The sequence below is a fragment of the Naegleria gruberi genome, assembly GCF_000004985.1.
Source record: "Naegleria gruberi genomic scaffold NAEGRscaffold_24, whole genome shotgun sequence".
Taxonomy (NCBI): domain Eukaryota; phylum Heterolobosea; class Eutetramitea; order Acrasida; family Naegleriidae; genus Naegleria; species Naegleria gruberi.
The window spans coordinates 234856-260406 of NW_003163303.1; the positions used below are offsets into that span (position 1 = coordinate 234856).

Genomic DNA, 25551 nt, shown 5'->3' on the forward strand with positions numbered 1-25551 from the left:
ATTGTCAACTGTACATGCAAATATGCAAGTATTATATTTGATTACATTCAATCTCAAGATTCTCCATGCAATATTACTGAAAAAGTAACTTCATCAACTATTTTACATACTTACTCTTTTAGAAAAGTTACGCTTGCATCTACCATATGTTATCCCTCACTTCCATTTTACTTTTTTATGTTTCATTTTGAAAGTTACCGAAACTTGTTGCATGACCCAACACAATACCGAATGGTAAATCCAAATCTCATTCAAACACTCTCCAGTCATTAACACAATCCTCTTCTTACGGGGGTGGTCATTTTCCATTATTCGAAGCTTGACCACAAACAGTGTTTAACTTCAATAATTAGTCAATCCACCCGCCCTCAACTACCGTCATTACAACAGCATTGACTTTCCTTAAATAAAAATATTTGACCATGTCAAGACACATCAATATTTTGTAACTCTTTAAAAACCCACTCAACCGAACACTAAACATTTTCACATCAAGAAAAAAAAACATGAAAAGCATTGCTGTACTTTTATTTGCATTCCTTCTTGGTTGCGTTATTGCCCAAGCTAAGAAGAATACCCAACCAGTCAACCCAAATGGTTCTCTCGTTCAAGTTCAAATTATTTCTAGACATTGTGATAGACTTCCAAGTGCTTCATCAAAGATTCCAGCCGACCCAATTGATTGGCAATTGGTTTCTGGTTTGGCACTTGGTGATTTGACTGGTTTAGGTCAACAACAATGTAGAGAATTGGGTGAACATTTACGTGAAAGATATTTGAGCGAAGATGCTTCTAGTAGAATTTCTGGAATTACTGCCAATTACAATGCTTCAATGTTCTCATTCAGATCTACTAATTTTGATCGTGCTTTGAATTCCATGCAAACTATTGCTTTAGGTTTGTTCCCTGATAAGACAGGTGACAGAGCTACTGTTAATTATCTTGCTAAGAATGATAAGGGAAAGAAAAAGTGGGCTCTTCCACATGGTCAACAAGCTGTTCCAATTCACACTGTTGCTGATGATTATGAAAATTTATTGTTGGGTTTCACTTATTGTAACACTGTTCAAAAGAGATATAACACTGCTTTTGGTACTAAGGCTTTGGCTTATTTGAATGCTAATAGAACTTTTGTTAATCAATTGTACACTGCTACTGGTTGGACAACTGGTGATTTGACTATTTCCACTTTGATTGATTTGTTGATTGTTCAAAAGGCTCACAATATGTTGAATATCAAGTGGGTTAATGATAACTGGACTCAAGTTCTTAAAATGAGAGATGACGTCTTGTCATTGTTATATAGTTATGATGTTATGGGTAAGGAAGGATCAAGTGTTTTGATTCAAACTTTGATTGAAAACATGAACTCATTGAATAAGAAGTATATTCACTACTCTGCTCACGATTCTACTCTTCAAGCTCTTACTGGTTCATTGAAATTGAATCAAGATTCTGATTATGCCTTCTTGGGTGGTCAACCAAATTATGGAGCTCACATTGTTGCTGAATTGTATCAAACTGCTGCTGGTAACAAGACTGTTCGTTTCATGCATGGTAATCAATTCGATTCTACTTCATTGACTCCTTTGATTTTGAAGAATTTGGGTTGTCAAACTGAATATTGTCCATTGGAAACTTTCACTCAATTGACTTCTCAATACTCCACCACAACCAATTGGTGTGTTGATTGTGCCAATAAGGGTAAGGTTGTTTGTGCTCCATACTTTTTGAGTGTTGTTACTCCATGTACAACTTCAACCAACTAAATAAACATCTCCTTCCATTTTGGTAAAAATGCAATTGCTTACATTCTTTAATAATTATTCGATTACAAAGTTTCATCATCATGCAACAAATCTATTTGGCTGGATCTTCTTGTGATCACAAACTCTCCAAAACAAGCTTTTTCAGCGAACATTACCAAATTAAGAACTTGCTCACGCTACGGGAGCGAAAATGAAAAAATTATTTATTTAAAAAAATAGAGTTTCATCTTTATTACACTCTTTACAACTCTCTTGATTTTATTGGAGAGTATTAAAAAACGTTGTGGTGGTGGATTTTGTGTGATTTTTGGAAAGAATTTGTGTGATCGGAACGATTTTGATCAAAGGAAGTTCATTTAATCATCATCACAATGAAGAATTTCTTTAGAAAGAGTACTCGTTTGTCGAGTAATGAACAATCAAATAATAATAATAATCAGAATACTTCTCCAGTTTCCTTGTCGAAAGGAGATTCGAGTAAGGATCTCACAGCAATAGCCTCAACCTTGAGTTTACCAAGAGAGGCTACAACATCAAATACGAGTGGTGTATTGTCACCATCTTCTAATTCATCATCATCGGCAGCATCCTCCTCATACTCCTTCTTGCTTCCTACTGCAGAAAATTTAACTAGAGAACCTCCTTGTGGACTTGAATTATTTGAATATAATAATGGTGATATTTATGATGGTGAAGTTAATCAGAAGGGATTACGTCACGGATCGGGAACATGTAAATTTTCAGACAGTGCAGAAAGAGAGTTTCCTCCATCGTTAAGTTTTATTTCGCAACCTGGTCTTTCATCATTCACAGGAAAGTGGTTTTGTGGACAACCTTGTATTGGTATGTGTTGTTATTGTGATTTTATGTGAAAATAACATTGATCAATTTGTGAAGATATTCAAGCCGTAATTCAATACGTAAATGGTGATAGATATTGTGGTGCTGTTATGGGATTTACGGAAGAACTTTTAGAAGAAGCATCAATTTTGTCAGAATATTATTATTCAAATTATACACCGTCTTCATCATCTAACAGTAGCTCTCTCAAAACCCCAAGATCATCAGTTTCATCTACTTCTCCTTCCAACAATTCTCCAAGTGCTCCACCAAAGAAGAAAAAGAATCCATTCTCATTCTCCAGTTCAAGTGAAAATAATAATGATTCCCTCTTTGGAAAACCAGCTTCTTCATCTGATGAGGGTCTTCCTTATATTATGAAACATGGTGAAGGTGAATTGCACTACCTAGATGGCTCAAAATATAATGGAAGTTTCAGAAGAGATGTTCGTGAAGGATTTGGAGTAATGATCGACACTAAAAATGGAACTGAATATTATGGAAATTGGAAAGATAATGAAAAGGAAGGATTTGGTACCATGATTTTCAATGATGGTACTATCTATGAAGGTGATTGGAGAGGAGGAAAGCAAGGACCAAAAGGAGTTCTCAGATTACCAAACGGTGACAGAATTGTTGGAGAATGGGATGGAAACAATATTAAGAAAGCCATTTTTGAAAAGGGGTCTATTCAAAATGTAAAGAGCAAGTGTCCAACTATGCTCCTTAGAGAAGAAGTCAAGAAATCTGAAAAGAATGACAGAACTACCTCATTTTCACACGTCACTACTCCAATCCTTGCCAAAGAAGACCTCGTTACTCCAAGGAAATGGGACGGTCTCTTCTCTATATTTGCCAATAGTATTGAAATAGAGAAGGAAAAATATGCAAATGGTGTCACTGCTAAATGCATTGAAGAAAAGAAAACTCAAGATGGAAGCATTTCACCAATTTCCAGAAAATCAATCCAAGATGCCCTTCAGAATTATCTGGACGATTCTATGGCTCGCAAATTATCGAAAATTACAATTGATAATGTGACTCAAATTTCACATGGAGATGAGGCCCCTATTTTTGGCGTTCTCTCTACAGCCACCAACGATCACGTTCTCTCAAGAATTATCGCCAAGTTTGTTAACCTTTTCAATTGGAAATATCACCAAAGTGATATCAAATCGACAGCTGCTGCCAAACATCACATTCCTCATGCATTGGATGACTTCGTAAGTAATTTATTAATACTATTTTCCTGAACTAACCATTGTAGCATTCATTTGTTATCTATATTTTTGAAAAAACCTGTCACATCATTGGTAACGACTCTGTGGCTGTATTTGGTCACAAGAAACTTCTATACCATCTTAAAGATCACATACTGAGCAGAATTTACAGTACTCTTTTTACAATTTACAAATTCTGTGTAAGTTTTTAATTTCATTTTGCTTATTACAATACTGTATCAGTATCACGAACAAGATAACATGTATAAATTCAAAATGCTTGCCCTTTCATCCATCTCAATGAGAGAACTTGGTGTAAAGGATGGATTTATTCCAACTGATGAAATGGGACTTTTTGAACCATACCAAGATTGTATCAAAAAGTTGAGAACTCTATCAACCAAATTCACAACAGCCCATGAAAAGTTTGAAATTCTCGTTGAGGTTGGTAAAGAACTCGTGACAGCTATTGATTTCATTGAGGAAAAGAAGAGAGGTAAAATATCTGATAGAGGTGCTGATGACATGTTACCAGCTTATTTGTACATTTTCATTCAAGCTCAAATACCGAATGTATATAGTACCTTCAAATTCCTTTTAGATTTTATGGATGAAAAAGTTCAAACTACTGAACAGGGTTATAGATTTTCTGTCTTTGAAAATGCAATTCAATACATTCCAATGATTGACTCATCTATTAGAGATACAAATGGAATACTTGTACCAACATTCGTTTTGGAAGACAGATTAGAAAGTTGTCTCAATAAGATTAAGAAGGAAGCCAGAGAACACGGAGAAGCACCAAGGTTATTGTGGATTAGCTCAATTTTCATAGTTGTAGGAAGCACCTTGTCTGAAATTTCTCAAAGCTCAACAACATATCAATCCAATAATCCAACTCCAGTTATTCCTGTCCTTCATACACAACACCGCGACTTGTTGAGAAGATATTCCAAGTATGCTGAAAAGATACTCAAATGTGTCTCATTAAGCTTGGAAAGTACTGATATTGATAGTAGTGAAATCAAACAACAATACTCACCAAAAGAAGAATTTGAGGAAGATTGGACGCCACTTCAAAAGAAGAAGGCTGAAGAGCCTGTAATAGTGACAAAGAACTTTAATATTACTGTAGATCAAATTTATCCAAGCTACATTTATTTCAAGATGGCCAGAAAACTGGAAGAACTGATAGAAGAGCACTAATTGTACCATAAAAAATATTCAATGATTTAATGTAAAATAATTAAATTACAAGGTTGTCTCCAATTTTGGATTGGTTTGCACTTTCCAAATTCCAAGAGTATAGAACATTCGTACCAAGAACAAATCTCTGGCCATACCAATAATTCCTGAAATATTGACCTTACTACCTTCAATTTCAGACCAGTTGACAGCATGTTCATGAATAGGAATATTCAAAGAATTGCAAATATGAATGAGATCAATATCGAAACACCATCTATCAATTTTCATATTTGGTAATACTTGTCTAACAGATTCTCTATCCATCAATTTGAATCCACACTGTGTATCAGCAACATTTCTAATATTGGCAACGAAATTAACAAGAAAGTGGAATCCATACATTGTAATATTTCTGTACCACTTTCTTTCACGTTTAACTCCTTCCAAAAGGTGATTTCTACTTCCAACAACCATGTATCCATATTTCGATTTTCCTTGTTGTTTCATTTCTTCCATCTTGGTCAGTAATTTATCCAAATCTCTAATATCAGTAGCATTGTCACTGTCAGCGAAAAGAATTAATTTTCCTCTACTTCTAATCATTCCTTGTTTAACAGCAAATCCCTTTCCTTTGTTTTTGATCAATCTCAAAAGTTGAATGTCAATATTATTATTTCTATTAATATATTCCTTCATAAAATCAACAGTTACACCAATTGTATTATCAGTACTTCCATCATCAACAATAATCATCTCACATTTAAAGTTTGGATTCTTTTCAATTTTTCCTTCAAGATATTGATAAGTATCCTTCAAGGTAACATTAATTCTAGTCTCTTCTTTATATGCTGGAAATACAATACTTAAATCTAAATCAGATTCATTCAAAACAGAATATTGTTCTGCTTGTGTTTCATGTCTTTTTAAAAAGATCGGATTTGTTACAGTCATCTTGTCTCTATTCTTGATGGCAAATCGATCAGAGTCCTCCAAATCTTGTTTAGAAATAAATGCAAAATCGTTCATCTTCCAAATGGTTGTTTGTGCTCGGGCCAATCGAACAAAGAAATAATAAATTCCTCCCAAGATTGCCACAAGAGTGAGCAACAAACATGCTATCGTTGTTGTTTCCATTTTTTTCTTTTAAAGATTCTCTCTAATCGACAGAAGTTTGATCAACAATTGATGAGAGTAAGAAGAAGAATAAGGGACACGTGTTTTTTAAGTTCCTTGTTGGTCCATGAGTGAGTTGGACTCTTTGAAATGCAATGATGATTTAACAAAAGGTTATTGTTGTGTGTTTTTAATGATGTTAAAAGATTCAAATCTCCTCATGATGATAAAAGTGGTGCAGGAGAGAAAAGGTGCATTAATTGTACTACTACTTTACATGATGACTCTCCGAAAGTCAAAAAGTGTTGTTCAAATGTGTTTTATGAGAGTGTGATGAATGGAAATTATTCTTCCTCTTCATCATCATCGTCTTGCCATGAAGTTTCAACCATTTCCTTCACTCTTCTCTCATAGAGTTTTCTATTTTCAGTGTAAAGTCTGGCTGCTTCACTGTTGGCTGGTGAATTTGGATTCGGATCAGTGAGCAAACTTTGAATGGAGGTTAAAATTGCAGCCACATCATAAATTGGACTCCATTGATTTTGAAGAATATCCAAGCAAATTTGTCCATCATTATAAACTACAATTGTATGATATGAATATTATTTAAATAATATTAAATATTAATATATATTCATGAATATAATAATAATTATTTAACGAAGGAAAATGTTATTACTAATACCAATCAAGTGATAAATACATACTATTTGGATGGAACATTTTGGTGAGGAATTTTACTTTTGGTGGTTTGTTAGGATAGTCTTCATTGAAGGAAATGCTGAGTTTGAAAGTTCCACCTTCCCATGGTGTATCTTCAGGTCTATCCGATCAAAATATTCATATTAATCACCATCAATAAATTCATCAAATAATAATAATTAACGACGTTCGTAAAATTTAGAACAATAAATTGTGATTTAAAAACCAAGAGCGAAAAAGAAGAACATGAACACAAAAAATTGTAAAAACCACCTACCCGAAAATTACAGCATTCCATTCCATAATATTGGAATCAAGAGGTGTAGCGCTGATCCCTTGTGGTGGATCGGTTGACATCTTCTTAAAATCCTTGATTAATCTTCTCTTCACTGGTGTAGACATTTTTTTTAATTTATTTTTATTAATAGATTGAATGCAAGAAGTAACTGGAAAATTCCTTTACAAAATATCAAACTTTAATTGCAATTATTAATATTATTAAACAATTTATTTAAATGGAAGAAGTTTGAATAATAAACTTGCCATGTGAGCTCCAGTAGCAATGCATACCTTAATAAAACCAAACACAATACGAAAAGCTCCTGGGAAAAAGTACCACAACACAAAGGAACCAATTACAAAACCAACAATTACCAATTTGACGATGAGAGAAATTGGTTCTTTTGATTTCTTCACTAAACTGTTTCGTTTTCTAGTACTTGTTGTTTTTGAAGAATTACTATTTTTGGTGAATTCATTTTCCGAAGAGGAAGGTTTTGTAAAATGTGAATCAATTTTTTTCTCATTGTTGACATACTTGTGGAGGTCATTCTCAAGTTTATCTGCTTGGTCTTTTAATTCTTTGGAAAGTTTATCTGAAATTTGATTGGCACGAATTGACTTCATCATTTTTTTCAATCACTTTTCGAATTCAATCAGTTTCAAAAAGTGTTCCAATTGAGTTTATGCCTAGCTTTGTGTGTCTCAAAAAACCGAGCTAACATGCAATAATTTGTATTTTGTTTTACTAATATACACATTTTAAAGAGTTATACGGTGGCTGATTCATGATCCTTAGCAACTTCCATGAAAATAGATCTAGATTCAGAAGCTACAGTAACTAACAAGATGGTATTGCTCTTGAATTGCGATTTCATCTTTCTATATTCGCTCTTTAAACTATTTGCAATTTCCATTGAAGGAACGAAACAGTGCAAGAATTGCTTTTCCCAACCATCTTCTTCGTAAACATTTTCAGTACTAGAAATAATACCAGAGAGCTTCTTATTTAAGAGCATACGTAATACCTTTGGTGACATGGTGGTATTTACTTCAGGACCAGATTGACTCTTGTAGGACAAAAAGTTAAAAGCTCTAGTTACAGAGACACCATACTTCTTTTGTCCAATTCTGACACTATAGTCAGTCTTCTTAGAACCTGCACAATAGCCTATTTCCATTTCAGTCTTGAGGAGTTCAGCAGAGAAGAGTCTCTTTACAATTTCAAAGGAGAGACTTTCAGAAAAGACAGAATTACCTCCAGCATTTTCTTCTTGACTAATTCTTTGGGCACCTTGCGATGAACCTTGCATGAGCAATTCAAATTCGAGTTGATTCTTGGTCTTTCCCAATTCACTTTCTGACTTTTCATTAATCAAATTCAATTCTCTCTTTTGCTTTTCCTTCAAGATCATTTCGTTGACAACACAAGTTGGCTTTTGACGAGTTTCAAAGGCGTTGAATATCTTCAATTCTTCCTTAAGCTCAGTTCTCAGATAGAATGAAGTCTTTTCATTACCAATATTGAGTGAATAATTTCTAGAGGAAGAATTAGACGATAATGATGACCGGTTCTGCGATAATGATCGGCATGAGCGTGCCACACATTGAGCCTTTGGTGCCTTTTTCTCTTCCTGTGAATATACCTGCTGCCACATTGGCCCCACGACGTTTACTTCTTGCATTGGTAGGACATTGTCTAAGGCAGTTGACCGGAAGGTATTGTTGTTCATAGACAACCTCTTCTGATTCTGACTTGTACTTTCGATCCTCATAGAACCAGTAATGGTTCTTGGAGCAGTGATCAAAGCAAAGCTTGTTGGAGTAGGAGTTGTTGTTGAGGTTGTTATTTGAGTTATTGGACAAGTTTGAGGAATTAAAAAGACTCAATCGACTGCTGCTTCGAAGGCTGGATAAATTAGACGAGCTTAAAGCACTTGAAGTACTGGAGTTGCTGCTGTTTAAGGGACTGCTACTCAAAGAAGAGAGGCTACTGCTTGAGGAGGAGAATGAGTTGTTAGAGCTGTTCATTTCTAATAGATTTTGTTGAGTGGTTGGTGATGAATTTGAGTCGAGTGGTATAGTGGTTTGATGTTTTTAAATTGATTCAAATATAGTGTAATCTTTTTAAAGTGGTTTTGTGGTTGAGCTTGTTTTTTTGGGTGATAGTGCGCTTGGATATTGAGTCACGTTTGTTGTGTGGTCAAAAATAGCTTGTTGTAGTTAATACAGAAGAGAATGAAAACGAGTTGTTTTTTTTTTCTTGTTCGATGGTTTTTTGTCGCTTGAGTTCTTATGCAACACTGAATTTGCAGTTCTAAAAATAATTTTGGGTGATTTTGTAAAGTGCAGGTCAATACGTGATTGGTCAACCAGTATTAGGAATGAACTTGGTAGTGTACTTAGTATTGAATTACATTGGTTTGACAAATGAATACACTTTGACAAATTAGAACTCCCCAATGAAGAAGGATAAGTCAAAGTAACATCAGACTTCTCCTAAAGAAACTTCCAAATTTTACTTGCTTTAAATTTCTATAATACTTGTTACTTGAAATATTTAGCAATTCTGTTGGACATTTTGTATCTTAATGATGGTGGAGATTTATCCAAATTATTAATATAATAATCTTCCATTGGAGTTGGTGGATAATAGAGTGGAATGTGACATCTACTTCCAGAGTACTTTGAAAAACATCGACATGAATCAATTCCAATACAGAAACCATTTCCAGAACATACATCCACACTTGTTGCATTCTTTCCAAAACACTGCCATTCATCTACAGTAATAATAACATTAAATGCCTCACCTGAATCCAGTGTAAGAGGTATCTTTCCATTTGGTTTTGCAAGTGCCAGAACAGGTTCATCATTATATAGACTCGTAGAGGTGGGAGCTGCTTGAAGATATTCGTTTAAACCTCTTGCATAAATATTGCCCCTATTGGTAACGTAAAGTGTAGCCATAGAACTGTCATCTCCAGCAGATACATCAACTACTAGCTCAGAGTTTGGAATTAGTTTGACAAGAGATGTTCCTGAATAATAGTACATTGCAATACCATCATCTGAAAGAAAAGCTGGAAGATTTCCACATATAATTTTGATTATTTTCTTTGAGCCAATTAAGCCGTTTTCCAATCTGGTCCAATTTGTAACTGTTGTAACAGTAGCACTATAGATTATTCTATAGTTTGAATTTTCACCAATAGCAAAGACCTTTCCTGACTTGGTCAAGATATAAAATGTGTTGGTGCAAATTGCAAAATCTTGAAGGGTTTCACCTATGGCACTAGTTGCATTGGAAATATCTAGCTCAGTCCATGAAGTTGCTATGGATGGCATGTTAGGAGCTCCAAAATTTCCAACAGCTCCTCTAACCACTATACTTCCATTATTCAATTGTATACCAAGGAAATTATATCCAGTAGCTATCTTTTTTGCAGTCCAATTTGGTGTCTCAGAAAATACATCAATTGGAGTGAAAAGAAATGAAGATATATAATCAATACCATACTGATAAGCATGGCCACTTCCCCAACCATATACTTTTCCTGAACTTGTCAAAATTAATCCATTGGTTGCTGAAATTCGAATGTCAATAATTTCACTATTGTTATATTGTGTTGCATTGACTTGTTGAGGAGGGGTTGAAGAGACAATTTCATTGCTGTTTAATGAGGTACCACTAGCACAAACACCCCAATTGTGGAGAGTTGAATTTCCTCCTTCATAATTGATATTAATATAGGAGCAACCATTAGTTGATCTCACTAAAACATTTCTCACATTATTTGCAAATGGATTGTAACCATTGAGTGTTAGAGGAGAAGGAAGAACTTGTTTGTAATCCCCATAACCCATTTGGCCTCTGTAATTATCACCAAATGCATAAAACTTTCCAGAGTTTCCACTTATTAAGGAATAACCATTAAGAGTTAAAAATCCTTCAGAAGGAATTGTATCACCTCCAATATCTATATCATACATATCGTATGGTGATGTTCTTCCTCTATCAGGATCCTTTCCCCATGATAACAAACTAGCAGCTCCCATAATACCAAACAAGCAAAAACCTGCATTACTACTTCTGTCAATGTCAAGTATTTCACCGCTTAAACCTCTTGTAGTGGCAGCACTATTAATTACAGATGTCAAATTATAGGGTGTATAAATAGGGGAACCTCCAAAAGCAGGATTAGAGCTTGCTTGTCCTTCATTATTTGCACCAAACACATAAACATGTTTTGACTCTGTTAATATTGTTCCAGTACGATCTCCAAGAGTAATCTTTATCGGTTTCTCAGTGGAATAATCTAATGGAAGGAGTTGTGGTTCTGAAAAGACACTTGTTCCAGTATTTCCAATTCCTAATGCTCCATCTACATTCGAACCCCAAACCAATACATGATAGGTAGAATTAATGACAGCTGCACTATAACTATAAAGACTCATCGACAGAACATTACGTAATTTGGGTAAAAGTGTTGGTGTGGAGTCAGTTCCAGTGTTTTCAGGAGTGTGACCTCTTAATCCATCACCCCAACCACCCCATGAAAAGATATGACCACTATCCATCAAGACTAAATAAGTTGGTTCGCCAAATACTCCACCAACATAAACCTGAGCTATGTTTGCAGTGATAGATACTTGCAAATCTGGATCGACGAAAGTTGTTGGAACATCATATTTAGCTAAACCTAATCCAAATAATTGATGGACATAGACTTGATTATCTGTGGTGGCCAGAATACATGTAAACCAACACTTGATTTTGTGAACTTCCTTATCTTTCAATGGATTGGTGGCTATTTTATCCTGACGATAGTAACCTAAAGTTACATAATTTGGAATATTATAAGGAACTTCAGCAAATGCAAAATATGAATTACTATTATCTCCTGCCATGAGAATAGTTTGTCCAATCAATGAATTATCAGTACCATTTCTAAATGACAGTAAAACTGTCGTAAATGTCAAACCTCCTGTTATAACTGTTGGAGTGGTAATAACATTGCTCATTCCATAGGCAACATTCCATGTGTAATTATTAGAAAACATTTCTCCAAAGTGTTGCAATTCAACAGGTGTCTTGGCAGCATTCAGAATAGGATATGCCAAATTTCCGATCATGTTACTTCCCCACACTGTTATTGAAGGATTCGAATAGGTTGCACATTGTGTTGATGTGGTGAAATAGAAGAGCAAGAAAGTGCAATAAACTAGTGCTGCAACAGATACCGTATATTTAGAAATCATTTTTTTGTGTGATTTGAAATGTCCCTTTTTGACAGGCGTATTTCACGATTTCACTGACAGCAACTAAGCTTGGATTTCACCGATAAGAGTATCGAATATTCTTCATTTTTCAAAGAACACAATAAGGAAGGTTTCTACTATTCTGTATTGCACACCCTTCAAACTTTATTTTTTTAAAATTAACTTTTAATTATCATATTTTGAAATAATTCAGTTTTGTTTTTAAAAACTCAAAATAATAAAATATATAAATTAAGACAAATAAATTAAAAGCTCAAAGATTGAGACACCATTTGGTGAATCAACTTTGTAACCTGCCTTAAAGGATATAAATCTTTATTAAACACAACAATCTGTATCATCTCTATTTAGATCAATAAACAATGGCATGTTTAGAAACAGTTTTGATTGTTTGTATTATTTGTTGGACCATAAAATTATGAAACGGTTCGGTGAGGCCATTCTGGTGCTCTTCTAGTAGTTCCAAATATTTTGTTCTGCATTTCTTTTGTACAGTAATATCAAATAGTCCATATCTATTAAGAATCATATTCATCAATAATCGAGCAGTTCTTCCATTCCCATCCAGAAATGGGTGAATATGAAGAAATTTACAATGTGCTAGAATGGAAAAGAGTGCAGGATGTAATATTCCATTATCAACTCTTTCTCTATTCAAATGGAACCACTCAAAGTATTGTTTCATGATTTGAGGTACCTCCTGAGGGTAGGGTCTAACAGTTTCAGAACCCTTGACACGAATTGGGATGAGTCTATAATTCGATTCCATAAAACCTTCAACATTGCAATAACATTTACTCTTCCCAAAAAGTTCGGTGTGAATATTAAGCAACTGATTTTCGTTAAAATGGCTTAGTGGTTGTTCCTCTAATTTAGAAATATATTGGAAAGCATGGTGGTGGAACAGTACTTCTAGACATTCTCTTGTGGTTGCTTCTTTTTGCAAAATCTGACTGAAATCTTGTTGTGATACACCCATTAGTTGTTCAGAAGAGTAAGTGCCGAATGAGTCAAAGAGGATTTCGCAGTCTTTTTGCGATAAAGTATTTCCCTCAATGCTTGTGCTGTGGTGAGTATTTGAAAGACGATAATTTGCCCAGATGGCATGGTTTTTAGAAAGCTGTGGTACAATACTTGTGGATAAAGAATCTAAGTAACCTAAATGATAGATATTTGCCAATGGTTGCTCATCTTTGAAGATATTAGTGGCTCCCAACCACATTTCTCCAGAAAATGCCTTTTTAACTTTTTCTTCTGGTGAGAGGGAGTTATAGATAGAGTAAATCTCCAGCAAACGTTCCTTTCGGCGTGCTTCTTTGCTCTCTATTATAGTATTAAAGGTTGCATTTAAAAGAAGTCGTGAGGTACGCATTTTGAATTTTTTATTGTTTTTTAATATATTAAGGATTATTTGAATTATATAAATGTTGTTTTTCTAATAATAACATGATGCGGCAAGTAAACTCAACTTCTTTTGAAAAGAATTTGAAAATGCTAATTGCAGCATTCTCAAAAATATAGAAATGAGTAAGAACGAGTATTAATAGCAACATCGTATTATTCGAAATCTGTGTATTATTAATAGTGTTGCATCCCTTACAACTCTAAATCACGTTTGGGGTTTATTTAGATCAACAAGATTTGGTGCAATGGAAATTAATGATCCTTCAAATTCCAAATCATGGTTTCATCAACGCGAGCGATTAAAATCACGTTAAATAGCTTAAAAAACAAACTTAAAAAAAAACAAGAAAATGGTTTCAGCATCAACAACGAGAGCAAAAAATCGATTGTTAAGAGACTTGAAGGAGATTGAGAATAATCCATTAGAAACTGTGTATGCCCAACCTTTGCCAAACGATATATTTCATTGGTATGCAACAGTGTTGGCTCCAAAGGAATCTCGTTACCATGGAATTATATTGAATTTGAGTATTGTTTTCCCAGAAACGTATCCGAAAGATCCACCCAAGGTTGTTTGCTCGACTCGTATTCACCACCATCATGTCTTTCCAACTTGGATCTGTTTGGACATGTTGAGAACTCACTTTTCATCAGAGCCTTACAGTGGATGGAGTTCCAGTTATTCTTGTTTGTCCATCTTGTTGCAGTTGCAATCCTTCTTATTGGAGGAGGAAGAACAGCAAAAAGATTACATTAAGGAAGATATTGCATCATCAAGAGACTATTCTAATCTCAAAATAGGACATAATCCGAGTAAGGGAAATATTTGGCCACGAGCACCACATTGGAATGTGGATGAAATTATCAAATCAGAATATGATCCCTCTTTACAAACTAAAAAAAAGGATGAAACTCAATATGAGAAGGGTGTTGTTGACATGGATTTGGAAGAATTTATTGAGAAGGAGACGAAGCAAGCGAGCTCTGTAATGTCAAAGAAGAAGAGAAAAAAGATGAACCGATTACAAAGATCCAAAAAGGAGGAAAATGATGAGAATGTCCCTTCAAGCAGTACATCTACTATTACTCACCAAGCACCTGTTCAATTAAACAAGATTGAAAAGATGAAGGACCTTCCAAATGAAACATTGATTCATATTTTGAGTTATCTATCTCTCATTGACTTGAAGAGAGTGAGCAACTCTTCCAATTTTATGAAACTCTTGTGTGAAAACAAGAGTTTGACAACTGAAAGAGAATTGATTTGTTTCCACTCCAAAGTAACCTACAAAGAAGATATTCTTGGAGTTGGATTAACATTTGAAACAAAGGATGGTGGGGTGGTTGCCTCCATTTCTACTCCATTAGATTTGGTATCAAAAAGTGCATTCTTTGATGAAAGTGTCAGAAAGAGTGTTTGGGGTGTTTTGACTCAACAATGGATTCCAATATATATTAATAAGGAACATGGAAACTTTGAGGCTCTAAAACAAGCCGTCAAGAGTATTGCCAAGTCATATCCATCACTATCTCAATCCAATAAGTTTGACAGTCCAGAAATCTATATTGATCTATTGTGTAAATTGATGAATACCATGGTGGTTGAGATTATGAAAGGTCAAACCCATGCCTCAATCAAGGCCCTGTATGGATATATGTACTTTCACCGATGGCTGATTTACTTGGTTCAAAAGTTCCCATCTGCTCTCAAAGATATTGAGGAACAAGTCAAATCCTTTGTTACCAATGAGAATTCACGTAAAAAGTCAAATTGTCCAAACATTGGCGAATTCCTTCCAAAACTTTCAGTTTTGGGTCCATCTGGTTTAACTTGGGATTATGTTAAATCATCTGTTGTTGAGGAAACCTCTATTAGAAATCAACTTTGGGTCATCAAGCAGTTCCCTTCTCTATCTTCCACTAATGATAGTTCAGATGATTTCAGATGCACCAATTCGTGGGTGGCAAACAATGTCTCTTGTAAGCTAATTATGTTCCATGTATTCTTCTTGAGAAATGTTGTAGAATCTTATACTGACCTTTCTCTTGAAGAATTTGGAAGATTGTACGATAATAACTTTGGTTGCCCACCAAAGACAAAGAATGGTGATTTTTTGGAAGATGTTCTTCAAAGGGAGGTATTCACAATTCAAAATGTGTCATGTTTCCAACAATATTTCGAATACGTCGGTTTACCAAATATGAAAACAAGAACATCTGTTGCTCAATATTTGAGAAATTGTGTTACCATTAGTGAAAAGAGAAGATATCATAATAATTTCAAAAATGGAAACAAGAACAACTTTTACAAAAATAAAAAGTAGTTTTCCTCAATCAACTTAATCAGCTCTAAAGATTATACTGTTTAAGACTAGAGGAGCAAAGTTATGAAAATGGTGAGGGACAAAACCAAGTTGAAAGTCTTTGAAACAAGAGGAAATTTGACCTTAAACAAGAAAAGGAACCTCACTTTGTGTTGATGTTCTTTAAGCAAGCTTCCCAGTGTATATTATATTCGGAATTCTGTGAAGAAAAGAATAATTGAATGGGAGGAAGGCGAGTTATTGTGTTATTTGAGAAAAAGAAAATTAATATTTAATTTTAATAGAGTCACACATTTACATGGTTTGAATGAAAAAGCTAACAGATTCAGAAAAATAATGAATGAAAATGGCAAATCATACAAATTCATTTCTGGGTCTAGTGATTACGATAGATATGAAGAAGTAGAGAAAATGAGAGAAGACATCTATCGTAAAATCATCAATGCAGGGTTTGAGCCAGACACAAGATGGGTCACTAATTCGAAACTAATGACAGAAGAAGAAAAAATAGCTTCTCTACACAAGCATGCAGAAAAAACAGCCATAGCTCATGCCTTTGTTTTAAATCCAAACAGAAAGAAAATATTACTAACCATAAATCTACGAGTTTGCAATGATTGTCATAACGCTGCTACGTATATTTCCAAAGAGATGAATGTTGAAATTATTGTAAGAGATGCAAATAGATACCATCATTTTGTTAATGGTAAATGTAGTTGTGGAAATTATTGGTAACACAACCCCCATGATACCTCAGCATGATATTACTCCTTGAACATCTAATAATACTAATATTTCTAATAATTACAAATTTTATTAAGGTTTATTTGGGAAAATTACAAACTACCAATAAGTGTTCCTAAAGCAAAACAAACCGCTGCACATACAGAAGTAATTGCCAATTCATGATTGATATCATCGTATAATCGCCTTTCATTTGGTGAAATCAATGTTTCACATTTGAAAACTCTTCTTTCTGGATCAACCTTTCCAATAAGTATAACCTGATCATCCTTATTCAAAACTTTTTGAATAATTTGTGCATCAAACAATGCAAACAGCTTTATAATGGGTTGGAATTTAATATTGCTGTCTCGATTCATTCTCATTACTGTTTCAATATGACCGTTATAGTCTCTAATATTTTCAGAGTATTCTTTGGTTGGTCCCATGACTATTTTGCAATTGGGTAAGAGTTCAACCTTTAAACTTTCAGTTAAATCATTATTAGAATCGAACCATTCTTTAGATGGAATGCCAAAAGCAAATTTCACCTCCAGATCACTACTATAACATCTCAATCGCTCTCTTCTCCTGCTTTTAACAAACAAGATCTTTCCACTATCTTTTGAGATTTCATAAATCAAAACTGGTTCTTGACTTTCGATTGAATCATCCAATTTCAGCACCTTGTTTGAATTAATCTTTCCAACATTTTTACACAATTTACCATCTGTTAAATTTCCTTCCTCAATAATGTTCGAATGTTCAAGTTGATCATATTGAGTATAATACAATGATCCGTCAAGTACACACAGAGCCAATCCCATTAATATTAAAATAATTCTAGCTTGTGAAGATGAGGATTTTCTTTTTTCCTCATCATTTTGATTGTTATTTGGATTATTATTTACAATTGTTGAATAATGTAGCAATTGTTGTTGATGTGTGAAAATTGTCTTGTTTAATCTATTACGAATGCAGTATGAATCCAATAACCATGGTTGTCTATTGCTCATCATTATGGAGGGTGATAAATTCTTACTGGTTTGCAACCATCATGAAATAATTTGTTGAGATAACTCTTCCTACATGGACACGGAGATGTCGTTTCATTTTTTTTAGTTTTACAACATGATGAACTGTTACGTGTCTTGTGTGATTGGTTGGTTAAAAGGGGTGGTTGTGAGTCAGTGATGATGGACACATCATACATGCTTTTTGATTTGCTTCATGTTGCAACTACTATTGTTTTTGTGTACATAATTAAGATTTTTGATAGGAATAGTTATTCTAAACAAGTACAACAAAAATCCACAAAGTTTCTAAAATAGTATTTGTTTCATTCGTAAATTTCAATTGATGTTGTAATTGCAATTAATAATTGACCACTTTTCCAATCAATACATATTCCACTTGGTTTTTCCAATCTTTTTCTCCTTGTAAATAACATTGAATCCTTCCCTGATATCGTATTCACATTTGGGTTGCAGCACTAGCAAAGTATTATGTTCCAAATGGTATTGTAGCAAATATATTCCCTGAATTTCTCTCATAAATCATTGCAAACATGTTATAAGAGGTGTAATTTCCAACATAATCCGAAAGAGTCATATAGTGTAAAGAAGTCCATTCCTGTTTCTCGCTCTGTTGAAAAACCTCCAACTTATTGGAACAATGACAGCAAATGAATTGATTTTTGGAAGTAACCTCAAAAGCAGAACTGTTTCGAAGTATTAGGGGAGTTTCAACTTTCACTATTTGACCATCTCTACATCTGATCTGTCTCAGTGTTTCAACATCAATTTTCTTGGAGGTCAGCAAGACCAGTTCTCCATTCAAATCACATGTGGCCATTCCATACGTTGCACAATCTAATTCTGTTTTCCATAATGAATTAGATAATTTACCTCCCATTAACAATGAGTGCAAATTAAACTTCATCAACATTCCCTTAGCATCTTCCTCATCTATCCAAACCATCAAGAAGAACGCATCCTCTCGATCATTCACAACTGAATTCATATATTCAAATTCTAATTCTACTCTATTAATTAATTGCTTTGTTTTCCGATCCAAAACATAAATCAATCTCTCTGTACAAGCCAATATACAATCTAATCGGTACGATATTTTCAAATCACAGGAAACATCCATATCATTCACATTCCATGTTTTGTATTCAATAATTTGAATAGGCTTTCTGAGGCCATTATTCAGAGAAAAACTCTTAATTTTTCTTAAAGTTAATTTATTCTTCAACCAAGTCATCAACAATTGTTCATTCCCTCGTTGATTCATCGGAACATCTTCATCGCGCTGATTTATTGTCATATTAAAATCAATAAGGGTAACTGTAACAATCTCCTCATCACACATTTTTATTTTTTAAAACTTTGACTGCATGAACGGTGAGAAATAAAAATCGAAGTAGACCCAAATCAATTGGGTCCGCTCAATTTTTTTGTGCTGGTTATAGCACAGAAGAGTTGGTGATCCATATGCTACAAATCGACAGCCATATTTACTGGCCTTTAAAGTGATCATGAATCCTCAAAATGTTGTGGTTTTCGAATTTAAAAAGGAAAATTGATAAAGTTCACCTAATACAAACCTTGAACATTCAAGTTCAATGAATTATATTCAAGTTCAAGGTTTAATGTTTTAAAATTTTTTAATTTCATATTCAAAAAAATGTCTCGTGTGGTTTATACAAAAACCACCAAAGCTTCCAATACTCAGCAACAACAAAAAAATAATCAAACCAAAACGGAAGATAAGAAAGATAAGAAGAAGGATAATAAGAGTGAACCAGAGAAGAAGCCTTTTCCGGGACAAGGTAGAAAACTTGGAGATTAATGATGGTTCGGAAAATTTGTGATTGTTGCAATAATTAATTTTAAAATTATTATTATCATCAAATATTCTTTTAATGTCGTATGTATGGAAGAAGAGGCGAAATTAATTCTAGAAGATTTGCCGATTAAAATTAAATTTTAGGAATTATTTACTTTTATTCTTTGGTGGAGATTTTCTGGAGTGGATACTAAAGAAGAAGACACCTTGGAAACTCAAAATTATTCCTATCCATCCGAAGAGACTGAATGAGACTCCGAAAAAAGCAAAGCTAATGAGCAGGGTTAATAATTTGTAGGTGGTATTTGCAATGGATATGGAAGTGTTAGATGTCAATCGAAGAAGGAAAAAATAAGATAATCCAATGAAGAAACCAAAAGCAGAGGTCATTAAAAGTGAAAACCAAATGAATGGAGAGTTCAATAGTTGAAAAGAGTTTGTTATGGACAACATGTCATCTTTAACCATGAGAATTATCATCAGCAATGGAATTGACAAGAGATTTCTTGTGAAATTCATTCCAGCAGGAGTTTGACCTTGAAGATAATTGTACAACAACCGTTTTTCAATCATTGGAATAGCCACAGAGCAACAAGTATTGAGAATAATCCAATGAAATCCTTGCCAATCAAGACTAAAGTCATAAATACTGTAAAATACTCCTCCAAGGAATATTGATATTAGAGAACTAACAACTTGGAAATCTATGGAATATCCAAAAACTGTCATATCCAGAATGGCAGTTATCATGGGCACTAAATTTCTAATAATTGTGAACAAACTCACACTTGTCAACCTTAAACCTTCCAGAGATGTCCATGTCAACAAAACAAAGAACATGCTAGAGGGTAACTGATAGGCGAAATCTCTCCACATTGGATATTTGAATGGGAAAACCCCAACATGATTGAATATCACAAAGAATAAGAGTGAAACTACATTCTGAATCATAATGACAAGTAGAGGTGATGAAAAGTTCATTGACAAGTACTTGTTAGCAAGTGTTAGTGTGATTGAGCAAGTTCCTTGAACAACCATCCAGAACCATGCCTTTGAGAAGAGCGAATCATTTTTCACAAGCATTAAGGGTATAATATTTGATGAGTGTTCCTCTCGTTTTGAAGTATAATCTTTAACAAAATCTGTATCCGATATGTAATGACCATTTTCATTCACTAAAGAATAATCAGATGCGTCATGTGATGATTGAATATTTAATTGTATCATGGCCATTCTTTTCACACTTTCAAAATCACTAATTCCAATCTCGGAATCGATCACAATACATTCTCCGTACAGTGTTTTAATTTCAAATTGAAAATAATCTAATAAATTATTTCGATGATCCAAATCTATTAAGGTTGATGATCTGATCTCTTTTGACCCTTGGTGTGGAATCATTTTTTAGGTGTGAAGATATCATCTAATAGAACAGATATCGCCAAAGAACAGAACTATTATACTGAGAAAAAAGCTCCTTTATTTGGATTGTTCTGCACTGCTACTAGAGGAGGAAGGGTTAGTAGTTGAGTTTTCAGAATTAATGGATTGTTTATAATATTTGGCATCAATGTATTGTTTATCTTGATATTGAATAAGCATATTCTTAATATTGCGTGGAACGTCAATACTTCTCTGAACATTTGATTCGGTATCATTAGCAAATGGATGAACTACATCAATGATCTATTTAATTCAATGAGTAAATTTCACATTTCTTAAAGACTTACCTCATCTGTCGTTTTCCAATTTTTGTACACTGAATTATACCACATTGTCAATTTCACACTCCAAAGTAATGTAATTCCTCCAAGTAATAGTACAACCAATTTCCAAGGACTCTTCTTCTGTTTCTTCAAATCAACAAACATGTGTTCATGATTTCTCTTCATATGCTCAAAGTTTTCCACCTTTTTCTTCTTCATCATTTCCATAAATCGTTGTTTATCCTCCTCACTCAAATTTACAGTCCTCACTCGTTGTCTCTTATTACCAAATAATTTAGAATAGTCATCTTGTTTGAATTGTTCTTCCAATCGGAAGGCTTCCTCATCTTGTTGAATTTCAAAATCATATTCTGCTCTTTTAGCTGGATCGGAAAGAACCTTATAGGCTTCGTTTAATTGTCTGAATAATTCCTGATCACCTCCATTCCTATTATCTGGATGATATTGTTTTGCTAAGCCAACAAAGGCTGTTTTAATTTCTTTCAGTGAAGCCTTTCGGGAAAGTTTTAATATTTGATATAAATTATTGGGAACTCTTCCAAAGGTATCTCTTGGAAGTGATGATCCGGATTGGGTATTTAATAATATTCTGTTCAATTTAAATAATAACATTTTGCAAGTATAGTATATGTTTACAATTATTTGAATTGATAATATATTCTTCAATATTTAATATCGGTTTGGATTAATGATTTTGAGGAGTATTTAAAACAGTTTAAAACATCTGTGTGATGATTTCGCTTTTTTTGTGATTGAATTATCTGCTGCTAATTGCATTCAATTTCGGCCCGACTTGATTTTCAGTTAATTTGAAGGTTTTACAATGGAGAGATTTGAGCTCCATGGAAAACAATAAAACATTAAAACATATCCAATTTCAATTATAGTGCACTTGAGTTTTTCATGATAATCTTTATATTTGAAAATTAGATCATCATTGAAGTCTTTTTCAATTTGATTTCGACCCACTTGAGAAGAGGATGTGAATTGACACCAGTTTCTTCCATTAATTTCTGAATGAGTTCGAGGGCAGTTTGATATTGCTTGTGTGCCTCGGCAGCTCTATTATTTACAAGATGTAAATCTCCAATTTTGGCATTGGCAATAATGGAGCTCTCTAAATTATTTGAGTGTTCAGTAAGAATTCTTTGATAAATTTCCATGGCAGTATCATAATTCTTTAGTTTGTACAAGTGAACATCTCCCAATTTGATTATCGTCACTGCTAGCGCATCCATAATTTCCCTGTCAAATGTTTGATATTTGGCAACATCCTCCATCATGGATACAGTTTCTTTAAGCATATTCTTCACTTTTTCCAAGTCCACTGAATGATTTTGGTAAATATCACTTAATTTTCCAGAAATTCCACAAAACATAACAGCCAGTCCAGCAGAAATATTCGATTCGGATAAACTCTTGAAGCAAATTTCCTTCAATGCAATTTCTCTTGCCTTCTCCATCCAATTCATATCACAATACTTGTTCAATAAATATTCCTGTTGAGCTAAATTAATATAGTGTTCAATCTTTTTAATTTTAAACTCTTCCTCCGAATAGGTTGAAATATTTGGATCATTTCTCTCAAATAATATTTCAACGTAACTATCAGTCAAGTGTTGTTTGAACGAATCACTCTCATATCCATCCTTTTCCTCAACAAACATTTTAAAACAGAATTTACACACTGACTCATTCTTTGAAGACATACAGCCAACCAAATAGGCATTGCATCGAGAACATTTAAAATCGGAAGCCTTCAAACTTCTATCATTATTATTTGAAGTAGCTTGATAAGGACATTTCAAAGCAGAAGATGAAGAACCCTCTTCAGATGATGAGCCTTCCTCTCCTTTCATCACTGGACATTGACCAATAGTTGGAATTAAATCCTGATGATGAGAAGGAAGCTTTGATGGAGTGGCCATCATTTCCTTCACTAATTTCTCCTGTTCTTCCGGATCTAAATGAGCAATGTGAGGACATTTCTTGATCAATTCCGATAATTCAACATTGTGAGTGGCGATTGGGTTCTCTGGTTCTGAGTACATTTTTTTTACTTTAAATTCCGATAATATCTTTACAACATGATGATTCACAAGAATGATTAATATTTTACACTCCAATATTTACATTTATTAAATCTTTTAAGGCAGCAATAGATTGATCATTATAAGATTGTCTTGATAATGAATTAACTGTTGGTAGGGAGCCACTGCTCTTTGGTCTCATTTCTTGATTCGAATTGGTATTTACATTAGATTTCATCATTCTTGCACATTGTCCAATCATGCTCAAACTCGATTGACTATTATTTACAGAACTAAGTGAATTAGCACCAAATCTATTCGAAGAGGATGAATAATTCGAAGGTGTTAAACTAGTTGGTGCACTTGGCATATCATCATCTTCATACATTCCACAACCATTCGAATAGTAGCTACTCATTCCACCACCAACAACAGCTCCACCACCATTCACAGTAAACGATGAATAATAATGACTCTGATTATACATCATTGAATCAAACATGATATCATCATCACACGTTCCCATCAAACTTAATCTTCTAAAACTACTCGATTGTTCCTCAAAATCTGCAGAATTAGTACTATTATTATCATTTTCATTATTTGGCATTGATGCTTCATCATCAAAATGTCCAATCACTTCAGAACAACAATCATCAGAACATTCACTCGTTCCCATCTCCTCATGAAATGTACAACTAGCAGCAGATGTGGCCGTATTAAAAGTAGTTGCTGCCGATGATGAATGATTATTATTCACATCACGATTATGATTATAATAGGTTGGTGTAGCAGAGACTGCTCTTCCTCTCTCCATCGCCATCTGATCATTTTTCTTCTTACGTGGACTCTTTCCTCTCTGTTCCATAGTTGTTGTACTCATCACATGCTGCTGATGATTTGTCGTTGTTGGTTGTTGCAATGATTGTCTTGTTGGTTGTTGTTGCGTATTTTCCTTGTTCTTATTCCCGCGCTTTTTTAAAATATTCGTAATTTTGACCTTCTTCTTATGATGATGCGAATGATTGGTGATGATGAGAATGATGATGAGGAATCATCTTTGATTGACTCGATATATGTGTATTGTTATTGTTGGTGTTATGTTTGGTATTGTTGTTATTGTTGTGTGATGGTGTTGTTGGTGCAGAAACGACAACGAACATTTCATTGACAGGTAGAATGATATCCCTACCATTGATATTGTTGGAGTGATGATTATTATGACCAAATAAAAGACCAGTTGATATTGATTTGTGTTGTTTGTGTTGTTTGGAAGGAGAAGTGAGGTTTTTGGCATCTGACAGGTTGCTGCTGTTGAGAGGTTGTTGGAAGAGAGAGTATTCTGGTGAGCCGGCTATGGATTCTGGTCGAGAGTTACCAGCTGCTGACCTATGGTTCTTTCTTGCTGAATTAGTGTTACCCATTTCGAAAGTAGACGAAAGTAATAGAAAGGCAGTTAATTGGTTAATCAGTTGAATTCAATCAACCTGGGTATATTTGAAAATGTTGGTATGCAGATATTAATAACCTGTGCTTAGAATCTGGTAGTTGCCAGTTGTCAGAACTTGATTTTAATCTTTTTTTTTGTGAGGATTAAATGTGATGGGAGATTCTCCCATTCTCCAAATTTCGAGTAGAGTGCACATGTGTGGATGCTGGGGCCCTAGTGTAAAGGATAGATGACGGTAACGAAAATAAACAAACCATTTTAAACCAACATTAGTCAGATTCTGCAAATACACATTAGGATAACGTTTCGAATAATATATCTTTTGAATGGACTCTTCATCCTATTGGTTGGTTGTGACTTTTGTTACAATGAGAATACACTGCCAGATGTTGTCTATTGTGTTCAATTCGAATAATTGTAATTTATAAGATGATGTAATATTAGAATGGATGAACAACATTTTTTAAAAAGGCAGCTGCTGGATAAATAGGATGTTCCTGTATTGGTGTTGAGTTGCTTCCTATTCCATACAAACAGTTATCACTATGTACAGAACTAGTTCTCCATTCTAAAACCCAAAGAAGAAGTTAACTAACAACTGTGTGAAGATTCTCACTGACTAGTCACGATTCCATAGTTTCATCTC

At 34.0% G+C, this 25551-nt stretch overlaps 17 protein-coding genes across 17 annotated transcripts; 4 read left to right on the top strand and 13 right to left on the bottom strand.

Moving 5' to 3' along the window:
- Positions 1-506: 506 nt before the first annotated feature.
- Positions 507-1769, top strand: NAEGRDRAFT_67637 (uncharacterized protein; the record flags this gene model as incomplete). Its single annotated transcript, XM_002677067.1, has 1 exon — positions 507-1769. One exon carries the CDS (start codon positions 507-509, stop codon positions 1767-1769), a length of 1263 nt encoding a protein of 420 aa, XP_002677113.1.
- Positions 1770-2140: 371 nt separating this feature from the next.
- Positions 2141-5068, top strand: NAEGRDRAFT_79768 (uncharacterized protein; the record flags this gene model as incomplete). The annotated part of the gene is made up of 4 exons (XM_002677068.1): positions 2141-2612; positions 2667-3832; positions 3877-4029; positions 4073-5068. The coding sequence occupies 4 exons, from the start codon at positions 2141-2143 to the stop codon at positions 5033-5035; spliced, it is 2754 nt and encodes a 917-aa protein (XP_002677114.1). The 3' UTR covers positions 5036-5068.
- A 12-nt stretch (positions 5069-5080) lies between these two features.
- NAEGRDRAFT_33611 (uncharacterized protein) lies at positions 5081-5968 on the bottom strand (the record flags this gene model as incomplete). Its single annotated transcript, XM_002677168.1, has 1 exon — positions 5081-5968. The coding sequence occupies one exon, from the start codon at positions 5966-5968 to the stop codon at positions 5081-5083; it is 888 nt and encodes a 295-aa protein (XP_002677214.1).
- A 324-nt stretch (positions 5969-6292) lies between these two features.
- On the bottom strand, positions 6293-7234 carry NAEGRDRAFT_36679 (uncharacterized protein; the record flags this gene model as incomplete). The annotated part of the gene is made up of 3 exons (XM_002677169.1): positions 6293-6710; positions 6838-6953; positions 7110-7234. The coding sequence occupies 3 exons, from the start codon at positions 7232-7234 to the stop codon at positions 6475-6477; spliced, it is 477 nt and encodes a 158-aa protein (XP_002677215.1). The 3' UTR covers positions 6293-6474.
- A 105-nt stretch (positions 7235-7339) lies between these two features.
- Positions 7340-7741, bottom strand: NAEGRDRAFT_67641 (uncharacterized protein; the record flags this gene model as incomplete). Its single annotated transcript, XM_002677170.1, has 1 exon — positions 7340-7741. One exon carries the CDS (start codon positions 7739-7741, stop codon positions 7340-7342), a length of 402 nt encoding a protein of 133 aa, XP_002677216.1.
- A 140-nt stretch (positions 7742-7881) lies between these two features.
- Positions 7882-8796, bottom strand: NAEGRDRAFT_67642 (uncharacterized protein; the record flags this gene model as incomplete). Its single annotated transcript, XM_002677171.1, has 1 exon — positions 7882-8796. The coding sequence occupies one exon, from the start codon at positions 8794-8796 to the stop codon at positions 7882-7884; it is 915 nt and encodes a 304-aa protein (XP_002677217.1).
- An 839-nt stretch (positions 8797-9635) lies between these two features.
- On the bottom strand, positions 9636-12373 carry NAEGRDRAFT_79771 (uncharacterized protein; the record flags this gene model as incomplete). The annotated part of the gene is made up of 1 exon (XM_002677172.1): positions 9636-12373. One exon carries the CDS (start codon positions 12371-12373, stop codon positions 9659-9661), a length of 2715 nt encoding a protein of 904 aa, XP_002677218.1. The 3' UTR covers positions 9636-9658.
- A 373-nt stretch (positions 12374-12746) lies between these two features.
- On the bottom strand, positions 12747-13766 carry NAEGRDRAFT_49121 (uncharacterized protein; the record flags this gene model as incomplete). Its single annotated transcript, XM_002677173.1, has 1 exon — positions 12747-13766. One exon carries the CDS (start codon positions 13764-13766, stop codon positions 12747-12749), a length of 1020 nt encoding a protein of 339 aa, XP_002677219.1.
- A 382-nt stretch (positions 13767-14148) lies between these two features.
- Positions 14149-14448, top strand: NAEGRDRAFT_33586 (uncharacterized protein; the record flags this gene model as incomplete). Its single annotated transcript, XM_002677069.1, has 1 exon — positions 14149-14448. A coding segment is annotated over one exon (300 nt), but the record flags the coding sequence as incomplete, so codon positions are not given.
- A 2010-nt stretch (positions 14449-16458) lies between these two features.
- NAEGRDRAFT_33704 (uncharacterized protein) lies at positions 16459-16857 on the top strand (the record flags this gene model as incomplete). The annotated part of the gene is made up of 1 exon (XM_002677070.1): positions 16459-16857. The coding sequence occupies one exon, from the start codon at positions 16459-16461 to the stop codon at positions 16855-16857; it is 399 nt and encodes a 132-aa protein (XP_002677116.1).
- Positions 16858-16958: 101 nt separating this feature from the next.
- On the bottom strand, positions 16959-17864 carry NAEGRDRAFT_49123 (uncharacterized protein; the record flags this gene model as incomplete). The annotated part of the gene is made up of 1 exon (XM_002677174.1): positions 16959-17864. The coding sequence occupies one exon, from the start codon at positions 17862-17864 to the stop codon at positions 16959-16961; it is 906 nt and encodes a 301-aa protein (XP_002677220.1).
- A 484-nt stretch (positions 17865-18348) lies between these two features.
- NAEGRDRAFT_67647 (uncharacterized protein) lies at positions 18349-19221 on the bottom strand (the record flags this gene model as incomplete). Its single annotated transcript, XM_002677175.1, has 1 exon — positions 18349-19221. The coding sequence occupies one exon, from the start codon at positions 19219-19221 to the stop codon at positions 18349-18351; it is 873 nt and encodes a 290-aa protein (XP_002677221.1).
- Positions 19222-19845: 624 nt separating this feature from the next.
- NAEGRDRAFT_67648 (uncharacterized protein) lies at positions 19846-20931 on the bottom strand (the record flags this gene model as incomplete). The annotated part of the gene is made up of 1 exon (XM_002677176.1): positions 19846-20931. The coding sequence occupies one exon, from the start codon at positions 20929-20931 to the stop codon at positions 19846-19848; it is 1086 nt and encodes a 361-aa protein (XP_002677222.1).
- Positions 20932-21177: 246 nt separating this feature from the next.
- Positions 21178-22037, bottom strand: NAEGRDRAFT_67649 (uncharacterized protein; the record flags this gene model as incomplete). The annotated part of the gene is made up of 2 exons (XM_002677177.1): positions 21178-21384; positions 21429-22037. 2 exons carry the CDS (start codon positions 22035-22037, stop codon positions 21178-21180), a joined length of 816 nt encoding a protein of 271 aa, XP_002677223.1.
- A 290-nt stretch (positions 22038-22327) lies between these two features.
- Positions 22328-23353, bottom strand: NAEGRDRAFT_79773 (uncharacterized protein; the record flags this gene model as incomplete). Its single annotated transcript, XM_002677178.1, has 1 exon — positions 22328-23353. One exon carries the CDS (start codon positions 23351-23353, stop codon positions 22352-22354), a length of 1002 nt encoding a protein of 333 aa, XP_002677224.1. The 3' UTR covers positions 22328-22351.
- A 187-nt stretch (positions 23354-23540) lies between these two features.
- Positions 23541-24323, bottom strand: NAEGRDRAFT_67651 (uncharacterized protein; the record flags this gene model as incomplete). The annotated part of the gene is made up of 1 exon (XM_002677179.1): positions 23541-24323. One exon carries the CDS (start codon positions 24321-24323, stop codon positions 23541-23543), a length of 783 nt encoding a protein of 260 aa, XP_002677225.1.
- Positions 24324-24462: 139 nt separating this feature from the next.
- Positions 24463-24879, bottom strand: NAEGRDRAFT_67652 (uncharacterized protein; the record flags this gene model as incomplete). Its single annotated transcript, XM_002677180.1, has 1 exon — positions 24463-24879. The coding sequence occupies one exon, from the start codon at positions 24877-24879 to the stop codon at positions 24463-24465; it is 417 nt and encodes a 138-aa protein (XP_002677226.1).
- Between the last annotated feature and the right edge of the window lie 672 nt (positions 24880-25551).